The 23,809-nt window shown below is 38.2% G+C and overlaps 2 protein-coding genes across 3 annotated transcripts in view; one reads left to right on the forward strand and one right to left on the reverse strand.

Moving 5' to 3' along the window:
* The window catches only part of LOC126481485 (CAAX prenyl protease 2), a 71,338-nt gene extending 67,109 nt beyond the window's left edge, over nt 1-4,229 (reverse strand). The window contains exons 1-3 of the mRNA XM_050105266.1: nt 4,084-4,229; nt 3,762-3,867; nt 3,013-3,151 (exon numbers count right to left, since the gene is read on the reverse strand). Coding sequence (XP_049961223.1) covers nt 3,013-3,151; nt 3,762-3,867; nt 4,084-4,196 — 358 coding nt within the window. The 5' untranslated portion in view covers nt 4,197-4,229. The remainder of the gene's footprint in view (nt 1-3,012; nt 3,152-3,761; nt 3,868-4,083) is intronic.
* Nucleotides 4,230-4,267: 38 nt separating this feature from the next.
* LOC126481484 (F-box only protein 11) overlaps nt 4,268-23,809 on the forward strand; it is a 57,792-nt gene continuing 38,250 nt past the window's right edge. The window contains exons 1-5 of one of the 2 annotated variants that reach the window (XM_050105265.1): nt 4,268-4,445; nt 7,543-7,875; nt 9,791-9,941; nt 13,120-13,691; nt 22,215-22,459. In XM_050105265.1, the coding sequence (XP_049961222.1) occupies nt 4,349-4,445; nt 7,543-7,875; nt 9,791-9,941; nt 13,120-13,691; nt 22,215-22,459 (1,398 nt within the window). In that variant the 5' untranslated portion in view covers nt 4,268-4,348. Of the gene's footprint in view, nt 4,446-4,581; nt 4,832-7,542; nt 7,876-9,790; nt 9,942-13,119; nt 13,692-22,214; nt 22,460-23,809 lie in introns of those variants that run through there. The other variant, XM_050105264.1, reaches the window with a different exon arrangement.

A 23,809-nucleotide genomic window follows, 5' to 3' on the forward strand; every position in this document is an offset into this window, starting at 1 on the left:
GTCCCAGAGAGCTCTCAGAGATTAGCCCACATGATGGAAGAGGGAGTGGATCTGTTAAAACAACTAGTGAATGAAATCCAGCTAGCTTTTTTTTGCCATCCCACAGAACGTGACGATACTGTGCAAGCAACTTTTTATAATGAATGCAGTCTGCCATCTTAGGATGATGGTTAAAAATGTGGAGAGCACGTCTCTGTGCGTGATTGCATCATGGCACGCCTCAGTCCACCAAGGGATCAGGACACAGCATGGTAAAGAAGTGTGAGGGATGGAATGTTCTGCAGCCTTAACAGTAATGTTTGCAAGATATTCTACCTGGTCATCACAACTGGAGAAATGTTGTTCATTGATGGTCATCAGGGAGGAGTAAAGCCTCAAGCCGGCCTTAGTAAGCTACCATTTGTGTGTGCATGTAGTTGGGGTAGGAGTCAGTAAACGGACAGCACACGAGAAATGGTCGCTCGAGTATGTGTCAGAGAGAATGTACCACTTGAGATGTTGGGCAAGCTAAACAGTGCAGAAAGATCCAAATGGGAATAGGTGTGTGTGGAGTCTGAAAGGACCATGGATGCTCCTATGTTAAGACACAGGATGATAAGTTGATTTATCACCCAAGATGGCACCTCCTGGACAGGTTCTGGGAGAACCCCAAAGGGGATGGTGCACATTCAAGTCACCGAGCAGCAGAAAGGGGTGAGGTAGCTGCTCAATAAGCTGGAGGAATCTGTCCAGGTGACATCGAATGATAGAGCGATATAAATGGTACAAAGGGAAAACGTCAAGTGAGAAAGGAAAAGGCGAACTGCAATAGGTTGAGGCCAGGTAGTCAGGAAGATGGGTTGACTATGAATGTCATCCCATACGAGCAGCATCCTGAGGGAGAAGGTCAAAATGGACTGGGAAGAAATGCGAGAGCTCAAAGCGGTTGTGAGGATGCAATTTCATTTCCTGGAGGCAGAGAACAAGCGGACACTGCGATTCTAAGAGCAACCATACACATTCTTTGTTTGATCGAAGGTCACGAATGTTCCATTGAAGGGCAGCCATAACATGGAAAGGAGAGGAGGGAAAAAATGAAGGGGTGTCACCTCAGTGGCTGCCGTGTGCCAGCCTTCAAAGACTCACTGCTACAGGGCACAGAGGCTAGAGGATCCTGCTCCACGAGATCTACAGAGGCATCGGCATTCTCCCTCTGTTGATCTGCAAAGTCCCGGGCAGAAAAACGGCTGGCAGTGCGCACTGGCTACACAGAGGTCGGCCGGGCTAGGGTATCACGTGGTATGACCGCCGAAGAGGATCTCAAAGCCAGCAAACAAGAAGAGCATTTGCCGTTGTTTGACTTCTTGAAGCCTTTCCGGTTGGCAGAGGAAGACTCATATGTTTGTTGGCTGCAGGGACACAGGAAGTCTTCATGGGACTATTCCTTCTGTCCTTTCTAGCCTGCTGGTTGTGTAGTAGGTGACTTCGCCCCAGAAGGCAAACGTTTGGTGGCTTGTTGCACAGCTGGACGATGAGACAGCAATGCTAACGTGAAGCTGGGCAATTTCACAACCACATTGCTGAATTTGAGGTCGCATGTCTACGTGATATGTGACCATGTCCTCCATGGAGCAGGATGTAGCAAGAACAGTACTGTAAGTGCCAGATGGTAGAACACAGGGCTTGTGACTAGCCAGTAACTTGCGAGTGACCGGGTAAGACACTTTTCCTTTACCTGGATTTTCTGGACAGCCCGCTCATTGAGATACACAGGATAATCTCGAGAGGAGGCAGCATGGTCACAATTGCAGTTGATAGACTGGAGAGGGGGAGGTGGATGATTGTCCTCATTCACATCCCTACCATGGGTTACACATTTGGCTGGGGGTCGACAAGACATTGGAGTGTGGTTGAAACAATGACACTGGCAGCAGCACATTGGGTTTGGAATGTACGGTCAAAATGTGGTAACTTCATAGCCTGCTTTGATATTGGATGGAAGCACCGCTCTATCAAAGGTGAGAAAAAGAGTGTGTGTGGGCACTAAGGACGTATCTACCTTTTTCATATCCTGATGGGTGGATATGACACCCTGCTCAGAGGTACGTTTGGATTTCTGTCTCAGTCAGACCTTCGCATAGCCTAGTGTAAATAACACCATGGGAAGAATTCAGAGTTCATGGGCCTCAACACGAACAGGATAGCCGTACAGAAACAAAGTGAAAAACAGTTGTTGTGCTTAAGAATCAGAGGTAGTCTCCAAAAGCAAAGTGCCATTAAGTAAACAAGAGCAGGATTTCACAGGGCTGGAAATTGCATCAACACCTTTCTGAATAAGAAAAGGATTTACCGTTGCAAAGGACTGGCCATCTTCAGTATGTGAAACCACGAGGAATCATGGTACAGCTGGGAGGGTCTTTGAATCAGGAGCTTCATCTCATTTACATTTGGTAGATGTGGACTGCAAAGATGATGATTGGCTCATTGTTAAATTTTCTAACCTACCTGCCCGATTAAGGGATCTGACATTCCACGCTCTGATCCGTAGAACGCCAGTTTTCTTTCTCCTGATAACAATGTCCTGTTGAGTAGTCCCCTAACCATTTTGGTTAGTGTTACAAGGCCAGATCAGTCAATCATCCAGACTGTTGCCCCTGCAACTACTGAAAGGGCTGCTGCCCCTCTTCAGGAACCACGCGTTTGTCTGGCCTCTCAACAGATACCCACCCATTGTGGTTGCACCTATGGTACGGCTATCTGTATCGCTGAGGCACGCAAGCCTCCCCACCAACAACAAGGTCCATGAATTTATTCATGTATTTTTATATCCTTTGCAAATTAAAATAATACTAACTAACTGAAACTAAACTATTACATAGTAATAATCAAAACATGAAGACAAAATTGTTGAAAACGAAGAAATAAGGAACACCAAAGACTGGTGCTGTGCATTTTATTGTTTGCAGTATGCGTTAGCAGATATGAAGACTTTTAAAGTCTATAGATAACAATCAACTAAAAACCAATACCAACCTGCATAGAGCTTCCACAGTCCACTGAAACCTTGCATGCATATTGGTCCAAGGAAGAGAAGCATTGTTAACAAGAGTGGAATAACTGCAGCAGGAAAAAGGCCTTGCCACCTTAATCCCAGAAGTTCCCATATTGAAGCCTGGAATTTAAAGATTTGAATTTCAATGCTTATCAGCGCCTGTTTTGACAGAAAAACGTAACTCACAGTAAGAATTCCTAGCACATTTTTTGCAACAAATAAAGACTGAGCAACATTAAAACTATGCTTTGGACTGCACTTCACAAATATCAATGTTCATTTCGACATTGTAGCAGAAATCTGTATAACACTGTGTTAAGTTTGTAATAGTAAGAATTTTCATTGGCTTTAAGTAGAGGTGAGAGCGCCAGAAAACAGTAATTTTACTATTTCTCATCAGCACATATAGTCATATTTATAATATAATAATGCCACAAGTGCCAATCAAAAGATTTCAGAAAGTTTCTAGTTGTCTTGTAGGCTGTTACATCTATCGATTATTCAATTTCTTCAATGTTGAGGTACAGCAGAAAAATATATGCCTTCAATGAGTTAGTTAACTCTTGTGCTTTAATTTTCTTTCTTTCCAGTTGCTTTTTCGAATACCTTACATTATCATTTGATACCTTTAACACCCCTCGAATATGAGTCTAATCACTGAAGTCTTTCGCCAGTTTTTATGGTTTTCATCTGGCTTTCATATATTTTTTCCTCTTATATTTTTATTTACCTTTTTTAAAATTCCTTCTCTGGAAAAGCTATATAAAAATAGCGGGGATACGAACATCATTATGAAAACGCTTAAGAATCTTTTCTTTATGGTCGATGGGTGGTCTCTGTAACAATGTAGAAAAAAAGAAATTAAAAGTTGCCTGAAATTCGATATGCTGACGATAAAATACGGGCGTAAATCCGAAATTTATGGACTCGGTGACATTTTTCAAATACATTTGGCAACAGCGTCACGTGTAATCATTGTGCAGACGACTTAATAGTTAATGATTAGCAGATAAAATATTTCACAAAAGACATCATGAAATCGAAGCACAGACCTGTTATGTGGGGAATTCCAGACATATAAACTAGCGACATAAACGACTGACAAAAGAAAACATGCCACTATAGACGATATACATGCGTATTCTTTCATTCTTCTATCCTCCATACTGCTATTCTACGCTGTCACGTGACTCCTTGAAGCTTTCCTATTCGCCATTCGTTAGTCTGCCTTAGGAATAAGAAAATGGCTGCCAGTACTGATGGAAGGGTATCCTTTGTTTAGGATTTTCTGCTGCAGAATTACAAGGATATTTTAAAATGCCGAGTGCTTCTTTCACCTCTTCTCGTTCTTACGTTCGGAGATCGAGAAGAAAAAATGCAAACCGCATTCCTCTACCGTCAAGAGCGAGCTCAGGTAAGAGAAGACTGCTGTTCTCTGCCAGAACTGAAATGCTTGGACTCGTCCCAGGCCCATGTCCGTACCTATTGACAGCTTATCAGTTTTGTGTGTGATCACTATGTGTAATCGTTTTGCAACATATTAGATGTATAGGGCCTTCAACATATAATGTGCGTTTTAGTTTCATTAAAGTAATTTTAAAGAAGACTGGAAGAAATTACCATATCTCTATGCAATGTCAAATTACATATTTTGCGAGTCTGCCGTTTATCCGTATGTAAGATGTATCGTTTTTGTGAACCGTTCCGGTGGACGTCAGGGGGAAGGAGTGAATGGCTTTGGCAAAACTGGTTGGAATTATGTGAGAGTATACTTACCAGCTCTTAATTCTACATTGAACGGTACTCATTGTCAGTTTCATTGCCGAATATGTTTCGTATATTGTAATACTCATAAACTTTCGGATCCGGATTGTGCTCTAATCGCCACTTAAGTCGTATCACAATCGTACATATATTTAATTGTCCACCGCAGAGCAAACTTATGTATTGTAGTGTTGTGATCAGCAGCAAGAAGATTGTTTTGTGTGTGAACGCGTGTTGCTCTGATGAAGGATGTTATGTTTGCATTGTAGATATGGCCAGCTGATTTGTTTCTTTCGTTGTTATATAAGAAAAAAAGCCCATCCTATGGATCGTTAACGTTCATGTATTAAACATCAACTTTTTGTTAACGATTTCATTCCCATATTTATTGGGAACCATGTTTCGTCTAATAAGACCCAGCGTTCTGCAAATCGCAAAAACCTCACAACTCACCTGTATGTTCTGTGTGCAATGCCATTAGAGCAAATCTTAATATTGTTATATATCTCATTTGTAATTGTTATACACTGCCACTGGATGTTTGATTTTGTATAATAGATAATGGTAGTGGTTTTCTGGAAATGCTAAGCAATTACTGTCAAAAGTGATGCCCTGTAGTTTTAAAGAGTTCATTGCGCAAGGTGTGTGCCAGCTTTTCATTGTTTTGTTTGAAAGTAACAGTGGTGAATAAATCAGATTTATGTACCATCATTTCATCTCTTGAAGAAATACAGAAACTGGCACTATATATGTGTCCATATTATGCAAACTACTGTAACACACCTGACATAGGGTACTTCCCATTGTAAAACATTGGCTTTATTCATTGTTATATGTAGTGTGGAAAGATGGTTAAATGTGTGCCTGCGTAGTATCACTTGCCTAATGTGATCTTCACTGTGTATATGAAACAGATACATGAGGAGCTGTAATGTGTTCCTAGAGTCCTCACATAACTTCAGATGTTTCAATAATTCAGTGTCTCTCGCAAATTAAAAAATAAATCATTTATGCTGCCATTATTTATTTGCATTCAGTAGTATCTTGTTAGTTATTAGTTATATTTAGTATAACATCACAATCTGTTTTGTAACTGGTCTCCTGGGTTGTCATTCCATTTCATAATGACCTTCCAACAAATTCTTAAACTCGAATACTTGCATTTGTTGATTGATTCCATCAGTAACTCATTGATGTGTCCACAGTTTACTAATTTTCTAAGCTGCAAAGTTTTACGTTTCTGAACATTTAATGCAAGTTGTGAGTCGTACCATTGTATTTCTGTGGATCACTTCTGCTACTCTTCTCATAGATGCAGTGACCTTTGTTTTATTCCAACTCTGTGGCACAGTTTTTTGTTCAGATAATGTGCTGTGTATTGTGTTTAAAATGGTGGGGGCACAATATCTTAACTTTGTACGTAAGATGTTTCAAGCTTCTTACCATTTTCGTTTGACTTGGTTACAGACGTGTCAGTTCATTGACTGTGGTATTCAGAATGGAATGGTCACATTGAGAAATATGGACAAATTATAGACAATTGATGTACACTACTTAATCTTCAAAATGATGAAATGCTTAGTATTGTTCATAAACTCATACATAAGTAGAAGTAACATACTACCTAGCTTTCAGAACTAAGAGTTCCTTTCTTGGGAAGGAGAGAGGTAGGTTATTCAGACCCCAGGATGAGAGGGTATAGTGAGGATTGAGCACAATTATTGTCCTCACCACAGTTTTTCTCTCTCATCCTGTTCTAGTTCAATTTTTCCTTTGGTACCGTCATGACAAATATGCAGATAGTGCTGTAAAGTCGATTGAAAGTAGGTGAAATCCCAAAACACACATCTGCATAAGTAATTTAGAAAAAAAATGGCAGCTTTCTGTATTCCTTCAAATGATTTACTATGTGACAACAGTTTTCAAGCACCAATAAAATAATGTTCAGGTTAATTTCATTTGGCTGTACTGGTAAATCTTGACACAAAGTCTGGATCACACTAGGCCAGTAATTTAGTCAATTGGCCATTGATTTAATTGCTGTACTACATGAGAAAACAAGCAGTGGAGCAGTACATCTTGGAATGAAAAAATTATATAGTGCCATACTCTCCCCATTGCATTGGGGAGAGGATGGCACTTTGTGCATCAAAATACTCAGTGGAGACTTGTCCATTATCTAATATATTTTCTGAGTATAGGCCTACCTCTTGCAGTTCTTCTTCTGATGACGAAAAAAGCATTAAGTATGACAAAGTGCATTTAATCATAGCACAAGTGTGAACATTATGTTAAGCCACTGGTCAGTTGGTTACCACAATCTCTATTTTGGCATTCAAATTTACTGGCTTCACCAACTCTCAACCGAAATGTGACCTTCCAATGTAACCTAGCCTTGGGCTACACTACAGATTGGTGTGTCACAACTGAGACTTCAAGTGGCTTGGGGGTGTCTAGCATCACACACTAGCCCAGCTTGCAGACAAGTTTAAAATGGAAAAAGAGATGAGATATGTAAAGAATAGCGAAGAGTACAAAGATGGATCATTAACAATAAAACATTTGATATTTGTGTTGTTGCAACAAATTGTGTAAACAATGTGGGGACACACACACACACACACACACACACACACACACACACACACGGGGGGGGGGGGGGGGGGGGGGGAGATTGATTGTTAAATTACTCTCCAGTTGTATACAGTATTATCATACTCATTGCTCTTTGTTCTTTGTTTCTTTAGCAGACCCATGTGAACTCCAGTGTCATGTGCCAAACCAGAATATACCAGGTGCTGGTGGTGCTTCGAGTGCATCCACAGTGACTGGATCAAATGCTGCCGGCAGCTCAGCCTCTGCGGCGTCTGCTGGAAACACAAGTTCATCTAGTGTAAACAATGGCACTACTAGCCATCAGTCCCCGTACGACCTACGTAGAAAATCCCCTCCTCACCATGAACCTTCAACAAGTACAAGTATGGCAGCGTCTTCCACTGTATCGACTGCTAATAGTTACACTGCTTCCATGCTGCCAGCTCGCAAAAGGCCGAGGCGGAACTGTTCAGTATCATATGATCGTAAGTATTCAACATTAATTTACAAACAATATTTTGAAAATCTTTAAAAGCATTGAAAGCATCACCTGAATGGTAATCTATGAATGAGTGTTGGTAGCAGGAATAATTCTTGCGAAAAGAGCCATTTTGGTGCAGGAAAGGACAAAGCCTATCATAAAATTCTATACTCTTTATCAAACAGTTGATGTTTCATTTTTATAATTTCATTGCCTCATCAGTGTTTGTTACAATTTATAAATAGTTTCTCGTTTAGGCCCTGAGATAGTTGTCTCACAATTTCTATTTGTGCTATATAATAAATACTAGGGGGACCTTTTGTTATGAAGGATCATTCAATGAGTAGTAAGTTTTTATGTCCATAACACTTCCTGTTCCTTTCTTTGGTGGTAAATAAACACAGCTCTCATTCATGATCAGACTCACTGTATAGGCCTATAATGTTATTGTCAGGTCTGCCTGTTTTTTAGTTTCGTGTTAATTCTTAAATGTAAATAGTACAAATGTTGCACCCATAATCGAGGAATGACTTTAAAATAACACAGCCTAATTCAAACTATAGTGAAAAATCATAGTGTAAATGTGGCAGCATGGACCACTTCTGATGGAGATCGGTAGCTGATACATATAATACCGAAAAATGGTATACCACCTGTCTGCTTTGACATGTGGCATTATCGAGATGGTTGGCTTCCCTACTTAAAGTGTATTCAGTATGGCAGCCCTTACATCATTCATTACACCCATGAACAAACACCGATAACACATGAAATGTTCTAACTCTAGCAATAAAATGGAACTAACAGGACAACTGTGGGTGGTAGGGAGTTTTGGATGAGGGCAAACTAAATATGTGGCAGTGAGCAACATCATTCCAAAGAAGTATACACTCAAAAATAACATACTACGTGAAATCAACAGTAACCAACCCAACCAAAAATGCAAAAAACATACCATTAGTATCATACATTTTGCTTGTTTTATGTAGCTCAAATGAAGACAGCAATACCCCAACACGAAAAGCTGGTCCCTCTATTTTCACTTAACCTGTATAGCTCAGACAAAACCCATGATACCAGCAATCCACAACTAGCAGAACTAAGCATTATCAAAATCTAGTGAGACAAAAATAACAACACTCCTTGATACTCACCACTATAAACTACTAAATATGAGCTTCGACTACTAATACAGACAAAATATGCAAAATCATTAAAAAGTGCCTACTCCAACATAAATTTTGGTATCCACTTCTCAAAATTAGCAGCACAAAGAAACATATTGACTACCCTACCAAAAAACACTTGCTAAATTTTGTTGTAAGATCTGTACGTAGTACCAAACGAAAACCCAAAAAAATAACTTTCAAACTATTATCAACACACTCTGACAATTTCAAAACTGAGAACCAACCAATAGCCAAAATTCACTACATTAAAATAACTCACAGACAAGGCAACAAAACAAACTGAGAAACATTGACATCCCTCATTAAAGTGTGTCACCGCGTTACTCCACGATATCATCTGCGAAGAATCCATTTCAAACATGCTGCACCCAGTGACTTAACACAATACAGTTACGTTAAGAACAAAAAAGCCGAAGGGTGGTATCTCAGCTTTCGGCGGACCTGAAGGCTATGACTGTGTGTGGGTGTGGGTGTGAGAGAAAACATTTTCAGTCTGTAATTTGGGATATTTTTATGTTTGTTGTGATGCCTGTAGCAGTATGTTTAAGCCTTGCCCTATGAAATTTTTTGTGCCCTATTTTAATTGGTCTAACAGCCATTGGGAGTTCAATAGAGCCATTGTTTGTGTATGTTAGATGTTATTTGTTTAATTTTCTAAACTGATCACACTTATTAATACATCTGTTAATGTATCAGCATAATCTATAATTGTGAACTTCTCTTATGCAGAATGCACAACCTCAGCAGCACACTATCTACAGTATGAGCTCCCAGATGAGGTACTGTTAACGATATTCAGCTACCTGCTAGAACAGGATTTGTGTCGTGTTAGCCAGGTTTGCAAGCGCTTCCAGACAATAGCAAATGACAACGAACTTTGGTATGTTTATTTTATAAATTAAAAATTCATTCTGAACGATTATTTCTACAATATTTATTTTAATTGTATGCAGCTGCATTTTTGTTTTCAGTGCAGTGTGCAATAATTGTAGACCTAGTTTGAATAAAACAGTTATTTATGGTTATCGTGTTATGAAATGTCATGCTAGTTAATAAAACTGCAATTTTCTGTAACATTTATATTGAATCTGAGATTCTGAATTATTAATTCCTTTGACGAGGAGGAGAATATAAACCAAAGAGTATAAGTGCCTACTGGTATTAAAATTGGTAGCAGTTTCCTTATTGAATGTTTATGTTCTTTTCTATCCTCATTGTGCAGGTGCCCAATTCATATGCAAACAACTTTCTGTTCCCCTTATTTTCAGGTGAAAAAAATAATTTATATAACAATCCAGAGTGGGTTTTAACTGTCATATATTTCTGTGGGTGTACTGCATTTGTGTTCGTAGTCAGATTGTTTATAAATCTTTTTCTTGTAATTCCGGTACTCAAACTGCAAGGGGCACAATTTCGTAGAAAGTGTGGCATTTGGAACATAATAAAGTAATATGTGATCAGTAAATGAGGTATACAGTAGCACCTAGTTTAATTCCTTCAGAGAGTTTGTCTTTGGAAAGATGTTAAGAGAATACACTTCATCCCCATGTCCTGTTTGCGCTGTAGCTTGTCAAAAGTGTGTGTGTGTGTGTGTGTGTGTGTGTGTGTGTGTGTGTGTGTGTGTGTGTGTGTGTCATTCAGTGTAATTGTTAGACACTTTTGACAAGAGGTTAAATAATAAAATAAATTTACAGCAGTCTTTGGAAAGTAATGACACACACACACACACACACACACACACACACACACACACACGCACACGGGGAGGGGGGGGGGGGGGAGAACAGCTAACCTATCAGTCATTGTTTTGGTATAACAATCATGATCAACGTATCTGCATATGGCAGCAGTGCTGCAAGTCTTCGGCAAGCGATGTATGCGAACTCGTGTTATTTGCTCTTCTTTGTACACTTATGTTGTCGACTTGTCTCTGACAACAGTCTCATGATGTTTTTTGGTTAAATGGGTAGCGGCGAAGGCTCACCAATCGAGTACACTTGGAAACTCAACTCGAAAACTACACTATCTTTCTGGATTCTCCAAAATAAATCTTCACATGTCCTTAATTGTCAAAACTTCATCTGTAAATGTAAGACTATCCCTATACTAACAAATTACCCAATGTAAAAGCATTGACCTCAGCATTAGTATCTTAATCTGCAAATGTATTTTCCAAAGGACGAATTTGAGAATAAACCTCATTTAATAATCAAATTAATTGGGTACTTCGAAATTAGTATCTGTTCTCTTATGCTGTGTGAATGTGTTTTGACATTAATTATACATTGAAAAGTCTGACAGTGGTGAGCAGTATTACTGAAATAAACTGGAACATTGTACAGACTTAACAATATTTAATATTGTACCATAATGCCGTAATAATTTTTTGTAGAAATTGTTGGATGCTTAATTTTCTTGTTTATTGTGATTGTGGTTATTGTAACAGGAGGTACTCAAAAGAAACTGAACTAATTTATTGATGGGTAGAGCTCTTGTATTACCACATTTTCTGCTCAGAGTGCATAGAGCGAACATTCCAGAGACAGTAAACGAAGTGCTATTACTGAAGAAGGTAAGGCTAAGTTTGACAGAGTTCATAGTGACATATGTTGTGTGTGATTGTCATTTTTGCACTGGCTGATTTTCATGAGCAGCTTGTGACGGTGAAATTCTGCTTTTTCCTTGGAGAACAGGAACAGAAACTCTCGGAATGTTAAAAACAGCATACAAGGACAATGGTATGGGTAAAAATCAAGTGTTTGAGTGGTTTTTCCGTTTCAATAATGGTGAAATATTAGTTGATGACAAACCTCATTCTGGTCGTCCTTCCACAGCCCGAACCCATGAAAAAATTGAAAATATTTGTGCAATCAACGAAGATCGACTATGGACTATTGAAGAAATTGTGCTGTTGGGAGTGACTTGGAGTTCAGTGCAGCAGAATTGTGACAGAAGATCTGGAAACGAAAATGATGTCTGCCAAATTCGTGCCATACTGCTGACTCCTGAACGAAAACAAGGTCATGTGGAACCATGCTGCACTTTGTAAGAAGAGTCCCAAAACGATCCAAACTTTTTTCAGAAATTATCACAGATGACAAAACTTGGATCTGCGCTTACGATTCTGAATCAAAGCCAGCGGAAGACTTAGAGTTCACCTCGCCCCAGGAATGCTCATCAGGTGTTTTCAGTGTGAGAGGACTCGTCCATTCAGTGTTTGTTCCGAAGCGTAAGACAGTTAACAAGTCTTTCTAGTTAGAAGTTTTGAAAAGATTGTGCACCAGTGTGTGGTGAAAGTGGCCTATTTTGTGGCATTGGGTGAGTTTTTCCATTATGACAGTGCCCCTGCTTACACAGCCCTGTGTGTATGACAGTTCTTGACCAAAAATGGTATGACCCTCCCCCCTTCCTCCTCCTCCTCCTCCTCTTCCTCCCTCCCCCCCCCCCCCCCCTTGCTGACCCAACCTTGCCCTGTGTGACCTTTTTTCCATAGAATGAAAAGACATGAAAGGAAAGAGTTTCGCTGATCTTGCTGAGTTGAAGAAAACAAAGTCTTAAGTACATCACAAAAGATGAATGTAAGCCGCATTTTGAAAAATGGAATAAAAGATTGGACAACTGTATTAATTCAAGTGGAGAGTATTTTGAAGGGGATTGAAGGTTTGTGCTTGAAATGTGTATAAATACGTTAACAAGAAGTTTGGTTTCTTTTGGGCACCCCTTCGTATTAAGTTGAGTTGGGATAAAAAGATGATGGAAACCTTAAATGAATAGAGTTGGGAAGCTCAGCTCTGCAGACTGCAATTTATAGTTGCATTTTACGTTGTTTCTAAATTACCATTGTGTTTCTGTAGTATAAAGTAAAACAGGAAAGTGTCTGCCTATATGTGAGTGACAGTTAATAAATTTATTTTTTATATATGTTGTAAATGGTTATGAATGTGCACATTCTAGGTATAATGGCAGTCTCCACATCTTATTAGATTAATATTATTGTGACAAGTTTGATGTAACTGTATTTCAGCTTGTGTTACCACAGTTGTTTCTTGTCTTTCCAGGAAAAATTTGTACCAAAGTGTGTATGAATATGATCTTCCATTGTTCAATCCTGCCCCGTGTCGATTCGAGTTTGTTTCTTCAGAGGACTCCGAACACGCAAATCCTTGGAAAGAAAGCTTTAGACAGTTGTATAGAGGAGTGCATGTTCGCCCTGGGTACCAAGACCTTTCATTTCGAGGACGCAGCATCAATTATTTTAATACAGTTCAAGGTGCACTAGACTTTGCGGATGAGCGTAGTGTCAATTCTGGTGAAGGTTGTGAAGGGTCACCTGCCATAGTATTCCTTCACACTGGTACATACCGTGGAGAGTTTTTGGTTATAGACTCTGATGTGGCTCTAATTGGAGCTGCTGCTGGTAACGTTGCAGAATCAGTGATTTTGGAAAGAGAATCTGAGTCTACTGTAATGTTTGTGGAAGGAGCAAAGCAGGCTTATGCTGGACACCTTACAATCAAATTTTCACCAGATATTACATCCACTGTTCCACATCATAAACATTATTGTTTAGAAGTTGGAGAAAATTGCAGTCCTGTTGTGGATCACTGCATCATTCGCAGTTCTTCTGTTGGTAAGTACTGGAAGATACTTTCCTCCTAAAACTTTACTTTGATACTGTAAAGAATTGGTCCAGTTGTTCTACATTTATTAATGTGTTCTATTTACTTACAGAAATGTGTCTCAAAAATTCTATATTGTTATCTTGTTGCATATTTTTTCCAGTATCTCTGTGTGCTGTATTGGGAAAACAGAGCTAAAATTATGTAGAGTTAAAGTTGCACTAAATGTACATTATTTTAAAATTGCATCTTCTATTTAACGGACATTGATATGGAAAAACAGACCAACAACATAAAATGTGAAAACCGCATCAGAAAAACTACTTAAAAGTTTAAGATACCTTTTATAAGAACTCTAAATTATGTCAACTTTTAAATAAAACCATCACACATGTTGTTGCTTTTTATACAATATCAGGTCGTCCAGCATCCTGGAAAACAGGGAACACACTGTGAAATTTTTTTTTTTCTGGAAAACTCAGGAGAACTTAAAATTTTTGCATTTGCCTTAAAAACCCTGGAAAAGGCATGTTATCTGATTTGATTCTGGGCAGAAGCATTTCCTTGCCTTCAGATTGGCGTGATGAAGTTCTCTCTCACTCTTTGCCCTCAACTCTGTGCTGTGAGACCACCCTCCACCTGGCTTTTGGAAGGCCCACCCCCCTCCCCCATGCAGCCCCATCTAAGGTAAATCTGAAAAGATAGATTGTTCAGGTGTCCATGGTTGACACCAGTGTTCATAAGGCATTCGTGAAAGAGCCAAAAAGCAAGCTCAAGGTCAAGGTGATCCAGAAGGTCCCATGATTTTGGTCTTCGGGACAGAGTGTAGATTTCAATAATATTACAAGCACTTCTGTTTTACTGCAGAAGTTTTGCACTTTTTGGTGTGGTGGGGGGGCAAAAGGAAATGGTGTCAGTCTGGACTCAGCAAATATTAATGGATGTTTAAAAGTGTGTAAAGAAAGTAGGAACAGAAATAGATGAAACTGAAATGTAAGGTCACTACTGGGATCCTAAGTGTCATAGCTATGAAGTAGTGTGTGAGTCTATGAAGGGCAAGATGCTGCTAGCTCGTCTCGCCTTTTTTGAGACTGGCTGCTCGAGTTGAGTAGTTTCTGTCTAAATTTCAGTCAGATGCCTCCATAACTCCATTTCTCTGTATTTCCCTCTATTCTGTGGTCAGAGAATTAATGAGAGAATTTGCCAAACAAGAAGTTTGTAGAAGCAGAGTTGCAACCTCAGAAGCTGGACATCAGGTACAGAGCCAAGAAAATCCTAAGAAATTTTGTTCTTACGTCAAAGCGGTAGGTGGATCAAAACAAAATGTCCAGACACTCTGTGACCAAAATGGTATTAAAACAGTGGATGACAGACTCAAGGCCGAAATACTAAATGTCTTTTTCCAAAGCTGTTTCACAGAGGAAGACTGCACTGTAGTCCCTTCTCTAGATTGTTGCTCAGATGACAAAATGCTAGATATTGAAATAGACGACAGGGGGATAGAGAAACAATTAAAATCTCTCAAAAGAGGAAAGGCCGCTGGACCTGATGGGATACCAGTTCGATTTTACACAGAGTACGCGAAGGAACTTGCCCCCCTTCTTGCAGCAGTGTACCGTAGGTCTCTAGAAGAGCGTAGCATTCCAAAGGATTGGAAAAGGGCACAGGTCATCCCCGTTCTCAATAAGGGACGTCGAACAGATGTGCAGAACTATAGACCTATATCTCTAACTTCGATCAGTTGTAAAATTTTGGAACACGTATTATGTTAGAGTATAATGACTTTTCTGGAGACTAGAAATCTACTCTGTAGGAATCCGCATGGGTTTACAAAAAGACGATCATGGAAACCCAGCTCGCGCTATTTGTCCACGAGACTCGGAGGGCCATAGACACGGGGTCCCATGTAGTTGCCGTGTTTCTTGACTTCCGCAAGGCGTTCGATACAGTTCCCCACAGTTGTTTAATGAACAAAGTAAGAGCATATGGACTATCAGACCAATTGTGTGATTGGATTGAAGAGTTCCTAGATAACAGAACGCAGCATGTCATATATATATATATATATATATATATATATATATATATATATATATATATATATATATATATATATATATATATCGGAAGTTCACTGAGGCTTTTTGCCGATGACGCTGTGGTATATCGAGAGGTTGTAACAATGAAAAATTGTACTGAAATGCAGAAGTATCTGCAGCGAATTGACGCATGGTGCAGGGAATGGCAGTTGAATCTTAGTGTGTACAAGTGTAATGTGTTGTGAATACATAGAAAGAAAGATCCCTTATCATTTATCTACAATATAGCAGGTCAGCAACTGGAAGCAGTTAATGCCATAAATAATCTGGGAGTGGGCATTAGGAGTGATTTAAAATGGAATGATCATATAAAGGTGATCACCGGTAAAGCAGATGCCAGGCTGAGATTCATTGGAAGAATCCTAAGGAAATGCATTCCGAAAACAAATGAAGTAGGTTACAGTACACTTGTTCGCCCACTGCTTGAATATTGCTCACCAGTGTGGGATCCGTACCATATGGGGTTGATAGAAGAGATAGAGAAGATCCAACGGAGAGCAGCGCGCTTCGTTACAGGATCATTTAGTAATCGCGAAAGCATTACGGAGATGCTAGATAAACTCCAGTGGAAGATTCTGCAGGAGAGACGCTCAGTAGCTCGGTACGGGCTTTTGTTGAAGTTTTGAGAAGATACCTTCACCGAGGAGTCAAGCAGTATATTGCTCCCTCCTACGTATATCTCCCGAAGAGACCATGAGGATAAAATCAGAGAGATTAGAGCCCACACAGAGGCATACCGACAATCCTTCTTTCCATGAACAATACGAGACTGGAATAGAAGGGAGAACCGATAGAGGTACTCAAGGTACCCTCCGCTTGCGGAGTATGGATGTAAATGTAGACTAAGAGAGCTCTGGGTCTATGTGACATATCAGGAAATAAGCTTTGCTTTCTGGGATGGGTGTCGTATATGTATGAAGAGCATGGTATCCAAAATTCTGGATAAATTTCCCCTATCATATTTCTTTATGAAGGGCACTGCATGTTTAGACACAGAAGTGGCAATTAACACTGACAATGAGAAAAAGTGGTTAGCAATAGCATTAATACCTCTTACTATCTTAAATTGATTTGGTGGTCATGAGGCTGATGCCATTGCAAGTGATTCCAAAATCTAGTAGTTAAGTCAGTAAAGAAAATGGGGATTACAATCGCATCAATAAATTGTGGATGATGGTCATTGAGTTCAAGAGTGGACATGAAAATGTGAAGAGATTTATCAGGGTTACTTGCTGTCGCTTCTGTGGCATTGCCAGCCTTGAAAGTGATTTAACTGACAGCTCCATTGTGGTTAAAAATTTGGCTGAAGCCTTTCTTACACTGTTTGTAATGTAACAGAGCTGTTGTAACTATCACAAAGCAGTTAATACATAGCTTTTGAAATTCACATGATAGGTACAGTGAAACAGTAACAGACAAAAAGGCAAGTGAGAAGTCCTCAAAAGAAAATGAGAGAATGAAGAAAGTGAGTAGAGAAAAGCTAACTGCACTAAGTAGTACGAAAACAGAACTTGTGGAAAGTGCTGAAAAAGAAGTTTCTCAGATTGAAGTAGTACTGCATCACTAAAAACTAACAGTTTGTGGCTTCATTTAATGTTCATGCATTTATCAGACTAGTCTATTGCCATTCATTTAATAATCATTTTGCTCAAATTGTATTTGAATTTTAGTCTTAGGTCTCTCTGTAAAAATTGTAAATTTTTAATGAAATACCTTTGCAGCTTAGTCTCTTTGCAAATTTTACTGTAATTTTTTAATTCAAATTACGTTTTACACACAATTCAGTTGTCAGGTTGTGGTATGTTTATTTCTTAATTGAAAGTAACCATGTTCATTTGAAGGTTTTCTTAGAGTGTAGCTCCCATCATGTTCCTGTATACTGACAAAATTTGTAGATTTTATCACAAAATCAAACAAACTTGGTTAAGTACAAAGCACAATATGACCCTGTAAAAATCAGAAATTGGCCTGGAATACTCAGGGAAATTTTTCTATTAGAATTGCTGGACACCTGGCATATGGTCTGCTGCCTTCACCCTTTCTGTAATATGATTCACAACTTACAACCTGTTGTGTAGCTTTTACATTTGAATGTGTTAAAATACTTAATCATTTTATATCAAACAATGGAAACTCCAAGTAGGACTATCAACAATGTAGGAAAAGATAGATTGCTACTTACCGTAAAGAAGACACATCAAGTTGCAGACAGGCATGATTGAAAGACACTGCTACTCAGTTATAATGTAATTGGAAACACAAAAAAATCGACTCAACAAGCAATGGCAGGAGAAATCTGTCTCATTCCATCCGACAAGTGTCCCCTGACCCCAGATATGGGCGACTTTTCCAAACTCTCCCCATTTCCTAAACCTCACCAGTCCTTTGCCTTCATTTTTTATCCATCCAATTACATTATATTTTCAAAAATGTATGATTTCTGTAGATATAGTTAGTTTCATGTTCTACAGATCATTTGCATGATTAATCGTAATAATATGGAAATGAGTCCTATATTCACATCACAAATTAGTTTATAATTATGACTACAAGCTGATCATTTGCAAGTGTGTTTAAGCATACAGATTTGAGTTAGTAATTTGTAGCCACCGCTTGTCACACATTACAATAATAGAAATTCTTCTAAGAAAAAAGGAGTTGTCAAGGTGAAACTTTCTTAGTTTTTACTTTGCTATCTGTCAGACGTTTTATACCATTGGCAAGTGTAAAAATTTTGAATGCTGCATTGTGCACCCCTCCCTCCCTTTTTGTGCTAAAGACAACCTTAATGTTGTGTAAAAACTATCATTTTTTCTTCTAGTATTCTTATTGTGTATAGCATTGTTCATGTTGAAACACAGTGGATCATTTACAACATGATCATGGTTGACCACCACATGTTCTTACTGCACTTTTTGAGCAATGGGGACTTTCTTTCTGAAAGATGAGTTACTCCATAACATTACTTTATATGACATTATTCAATGAAAATAAGCAAAATATGTCAACTTACTGAGTAGTGCCTCTGCAAGATGTGCAGTGATTCCAAGTGCAGTTGAGGCTGAACTAAGCTGTTTTAGAAATTCTAAAATGTGCTTTTTCCAAAATAAATTCTCATCAACACCAAAAAAAAACTGAAGTTTCCATCCTACTTTTTACTTCCTCGTCATGTGTTACACATATCATTGGTGTAGTATTTCTGGATGTACAGACACGAGTATGTTGTGTCTTCTTAAAACTGACAGTGAGACTGTTCACAAAAAATCAGTCAATGGCACTTGTAAGAGCATTGTTTACCTTTCTTCTGTTTTGTGTATGCTTGGATCGATTAAAGTACTAGTGTCAACTGCAAAATGAACTACTTCTGCTTGTTGTATATAGATGGAAAACCATTGTATATAGATGGAAAACCATTCACACATTCGAACAACAATAGTGCACCTAAGGTTGAGCCTTGAGAAACCCACATATGTGACACTTCCCAATTGACAATGCCTCCCATGATTACATTGTTTGAATTACTAAGTACAAGTTTCTGCATTCTTTTTGTTAGATATGACATCACGTGTTGGTTGACTATACCATCAATCCCATAAAACCTCAGTTTACTTAGAAGAATACTGTGATTAAGAGTGTCAAGATGCCTTAGATAGTTGACAGAAGATACCAACCGATCTATTTTGTTATTTAATACTTACAAAATTTGGTGAGTGAATGTGTAAATGGTATTCTGAGTAAAGCAACACTTCTGAAGTCCAAAGTATAATTTACCGAGGGTATTAGAGTTATTCAGGTGGAGTAATGCTGTAGAATACATCAGCTCAAAAATTTTGGATAGTGTCAGTCGTGAAACACATTGATAGTCTTTGACATCTTTCCTATCGCCTTTTGTAAAGAGGATTTTGGCAGTGGCATATTTCAATTTCTCTGGAAAAACGCCTCGAGTTAGTGATTGTTATGTATTTAAGATAAGGCTGTGCTCATTATATGGGAATAATACTGCAGAGGAGCTTCCCACTTAATTAACTACTGAAATGGCAACAACTGAACTCAGTGTCATAATGATCATCTAATCAAAATGTAATATGAATTCTTTATTGGGAATTATAGCACAACAAAAGTTTGTGATTAACAGACCTTTTTTGGTCCAGCCATTACAATTTTGACTTTAGTGCAATAGTATATACATTATAGTATACCTGTGAACCTTGAGGTTGGAGCTGTTGATTCACCTTTTACTTCTTGTGGTTTAGATAACCATAGCTCTATATTTCTGTAAAATTTCTAAATTTACCACAAGAGGATTTGATTAATGAAGCATTTACTGAAAGTCTCTACTATTGACACTTGACTTTAGTTTGTTCATACCCATATTGCTGACAGTCTTAAGAATTATGTGAATTTTCTGTGTTCGCATGCCTATGACAATTGTTTTGTAGTAATTATTGATAATTAGGTGCTACTTCTGCCAGTGCTGTTTCTCAGGTCCTCAAAAATCAGTAAAAAGTAAATTGTTACTGAATTTGTTTAACCTCTATGGCAGTCCTCATTAGTTGTTTTTCATGCACTAGTTGTCTAAGAATATCAAAAGATTTTTTGTTGTAGATGCAGAAAAAAAAGTTATTTAAGCTTGTTGAGCATCTCCTACTTCCTGCCCTTAAGACTGTGAAACCTTTGCTACATAGTAGTAAGCTTATTGAATTACATCTGATGTATATATTTGTAAGGTGAATTGATTATTGTGTTTTGACAATTGAATCTGGTGTTCATTAAAGTCAATTAAGGACTGGCCTGTGAGAATTGGGAGACAGAATAGTGACTAATTTAAGAATAGTAACTAACTTACATTATGTCTAGTGTCTAAGGACTCTGATGTGCAGAACTGATCATAAATATCTGGGTGTACAATGCAGAGTACCTATAGAACAGGTTTTATGGTGCAAAGCAAACTAATTCTCACAAGAACATCTTATGTTTTTCCAACTATTTGCAAGTATAGTAAATTACACTTAAACTCCATACTTATATTATCAACTTTACAAGCCTTACAGCTCAGTCAAATTCCCCATTCTGGTCAGTTCTGTGCTTCAGTGCAATCACAAATGACTAAATAACTAAGGGTTCCTTCAAAATATCGCAAAAATGTGAAAATAGTGTCCTTGTCCATTATTCTATTCATCATTTGTATTGAAAAGTAAGTCTATTCTTATTACAGTAGTTTCTTCATGAATGTGAATGTTGCCTGAAATTATGACGCCTTGTTTTTGTGAAATTTCTTTATGCTGTTTTTAACTGTTACTCTGGTTGGATTTATGAAGAAATTGTCAGGGTAGTTTGAAAATATACTACAAACAAAAATAATGCCACTTCGTAGACAGATTTGTCTTGGTTACATACTTTCTACTCCCTATGAGAAGTAACCTCTCCCAAACCTATAATGTGTAATTACAGTGCAGTTGGAGTTTTTATTTCCACACATTTCAAAATTAACACGATTTGTATTTTTTTTCCTCCAATAATCGGTAAAAAATGGTTCAGAAGCCTTATTGCTTAATTGGATCTGTTAACGAAATCTTCTTGTGGTGAATTTAGAAGCTTTGCAAAAATGTAGAGCTATGGTGTTGTAGAAATAAAGTTACAGTTCCTTCATAAAGGAACAAATTCCTCATTTTATTTTCCCTCGTTTTCAGGTAGTCCAGCATAAAGTTTAGTATTTGCTTCGAACTGCTGTTCATAGGTGGCAGAGCTCTTGTAGGGATTTCCGCCCCCCCCCCCCTCCTCCTCCTTGGAAATTTGTATATTCTGCTGTGGTCTTAGGACAGACACCATTGTCATACCAATTCTCCATACACACAGACAGATACCACTGAGCAGTTGCCAGCTGAAGAACAATATAATATCCCTCCCACCCCCAACGCCACTGGTGTTCTATGATTATGAACAATGGTTAGGAGCATTGCAAATTCTACATATATCTCATTCGTGAAATTAGACAAGAAATAATAAATGTGCATAATAAAAACACTTCAGTATCAAGAGAGTACAGTATTTGATATCATTAAATTTGAAATTTATGCACTCAAGAAAGAATTTCAAAATGCTGCATGCAGTTTTCTGTTAAGGACTGCAGCTGTGCCATCTAACTTCTTGTACAAATTCCTGTGAAGTTACAAGTAATTTTGTTTTAAGTTTGTCGAAATGTGTAGTCCTATCAGCCACACCAGTGTGGTTCACATTGGATTTATGAAGAAATTGTCAGGGTGGTTAGAAAATAAACTACAAACAAAAGTTATGACACTTTGTAGACAGATTTGTCTTAGTTACATGTTGGACTAAGTTTTTCAAGCACCATGTCTTACATTTGCACTTTCTCTTAATTTTAGGTAATTTTATTTGTCAACTCATGTAGTGGTAATTGTGTATGCCTTCTTGCAGTTGGTGCAGCTGTTTGTGTTAGTGGGGTTGGAGCAAATCCAATAATCAAACATTGTGATATCAGCGATTGTGAAAATGTTGGCCTGTATGTGACTGATTATGCCCAAGGAACATATGAAGACAACGAAATTAGTAGAAATGCTTTAGCTGGAATTTGGGTGAAGAATTTTGCAAATCCCATAATGCGAAGGAACCATATACATCATGGCAGAGATGTTGGCATCTTCACCTTTGAGAATGGACTTGTAAGTATGCTTCACAGATGATCTCTCAAACCTGCAGGAGGTAACTCCTGAAGTTTGATGTTATGGTGTGCTGTTCTGTTGCTGTGGAAACATTGTGCAGATAAGTATTAGTTGCTTCATATCCTATGTAGTTTTTGGAAGAATTTAAATTGCAGATTTAATCATGGGAATGAAGCTTCATTGTAACTGAAAACACCTTCCCTCAATCATAGACCTCATTCTCATGTGTTATGCTGAGATGAATTGGTTGGTCCATGACCAATTGGCATGTGATGCAGTGGTAGGAGAAAAAGATGGTTTCAGTAAATTAGAATAGAGCATTCAAAATTGCTTTATTGACTTAATTTCCCATTTAAAAATTAAATGACAAGTATTGAAAAAGAGAGATACTCAGATACAGAAATACCTAATATCAAAGTCATTAATAAATAGTGCAGCAACAAGAATGCGGATAAAATGCCTGGTGTGCTAGGCTGTGGTGCAGAAGAATTTAAAGTTTACGTACATCATTTTGGAAAATATCATTAGATATCAGTTGTGCTTGTTTCTATGATTGGAGGAGCTACTGAGCATATAGGGTGTAAACGATAATTGTTTACAACATACTGCAGTGGTTGTAAGGTGCCACTCTTCATCTTATTTGTTGATTTGTACTTGATTATATCTGACTGCAGCCTGGTTGGTCGAAAAAGTAGCCAGTTTTGGAAGGCGAACTGAGTCCTAAGATACACGTTGCGATTACTGAAGTTCTGACCATTTGCCTACAACGCTTGTGCTATCTTTTCTCTTTCACTATTGTATAAACCAGTCCCTTCCAAAATATTCTAATAATAATGGAGAGGTTGCAACATGAGAATATTTTGTATGACAGTTTATTTGTTTCACTTTAATTTCAAGTGTCATGTCGCTACTTGTTCTCATTTAGCTTGAGCTTGTATGAGTTTATAATTGCCGATTCCTTACCTTATGGTGGTCCTTTAATTGTGTAACAACTCTTATGATATGAAATTAGTCATTTACTTCAGAATTATTGTTTTAACTATCACCACTTTTCTCACATACGTAAGTGTCCTACTTGCGTTATGGTTATGGCGTGGCTGACTAACTCCTTTGCACCAAGTGATTTTTAGGTGCCCACCTGTCCATTCTAAACTACAAGGCATCCCTGTCAGCAATGCCACTGCGCTGTAGCGAAGAAGCTAGAGGGTAGATTCAGTCTGTCAAGTACAGGTTCTCAATATATGTGCTTTTGCGTCCCTCAACTAATCATTTCCAAAATCTGCATGAAACAACACTTTTGGAGAAGAAAAACATTAACTATTAAAAAGAAAATCCTCTGATAACTGAAAG

The sequence above is a fragment of the Schistocerca serialis genome, chromosome 5, assembly GCF_023864345.2.
Source record: "Schistocerca serialis cubense isolate TAMUIC-IGC-003099 chromosome 5, iqSchSeri2.2, whole genome shotgun sequence".
Lineage (NCBI taxonomy): Eukaryota > Metazoa > Arthropoda > Insecta > Orthoptera > Acrididae > Schistocerca > Schistocerca serialis.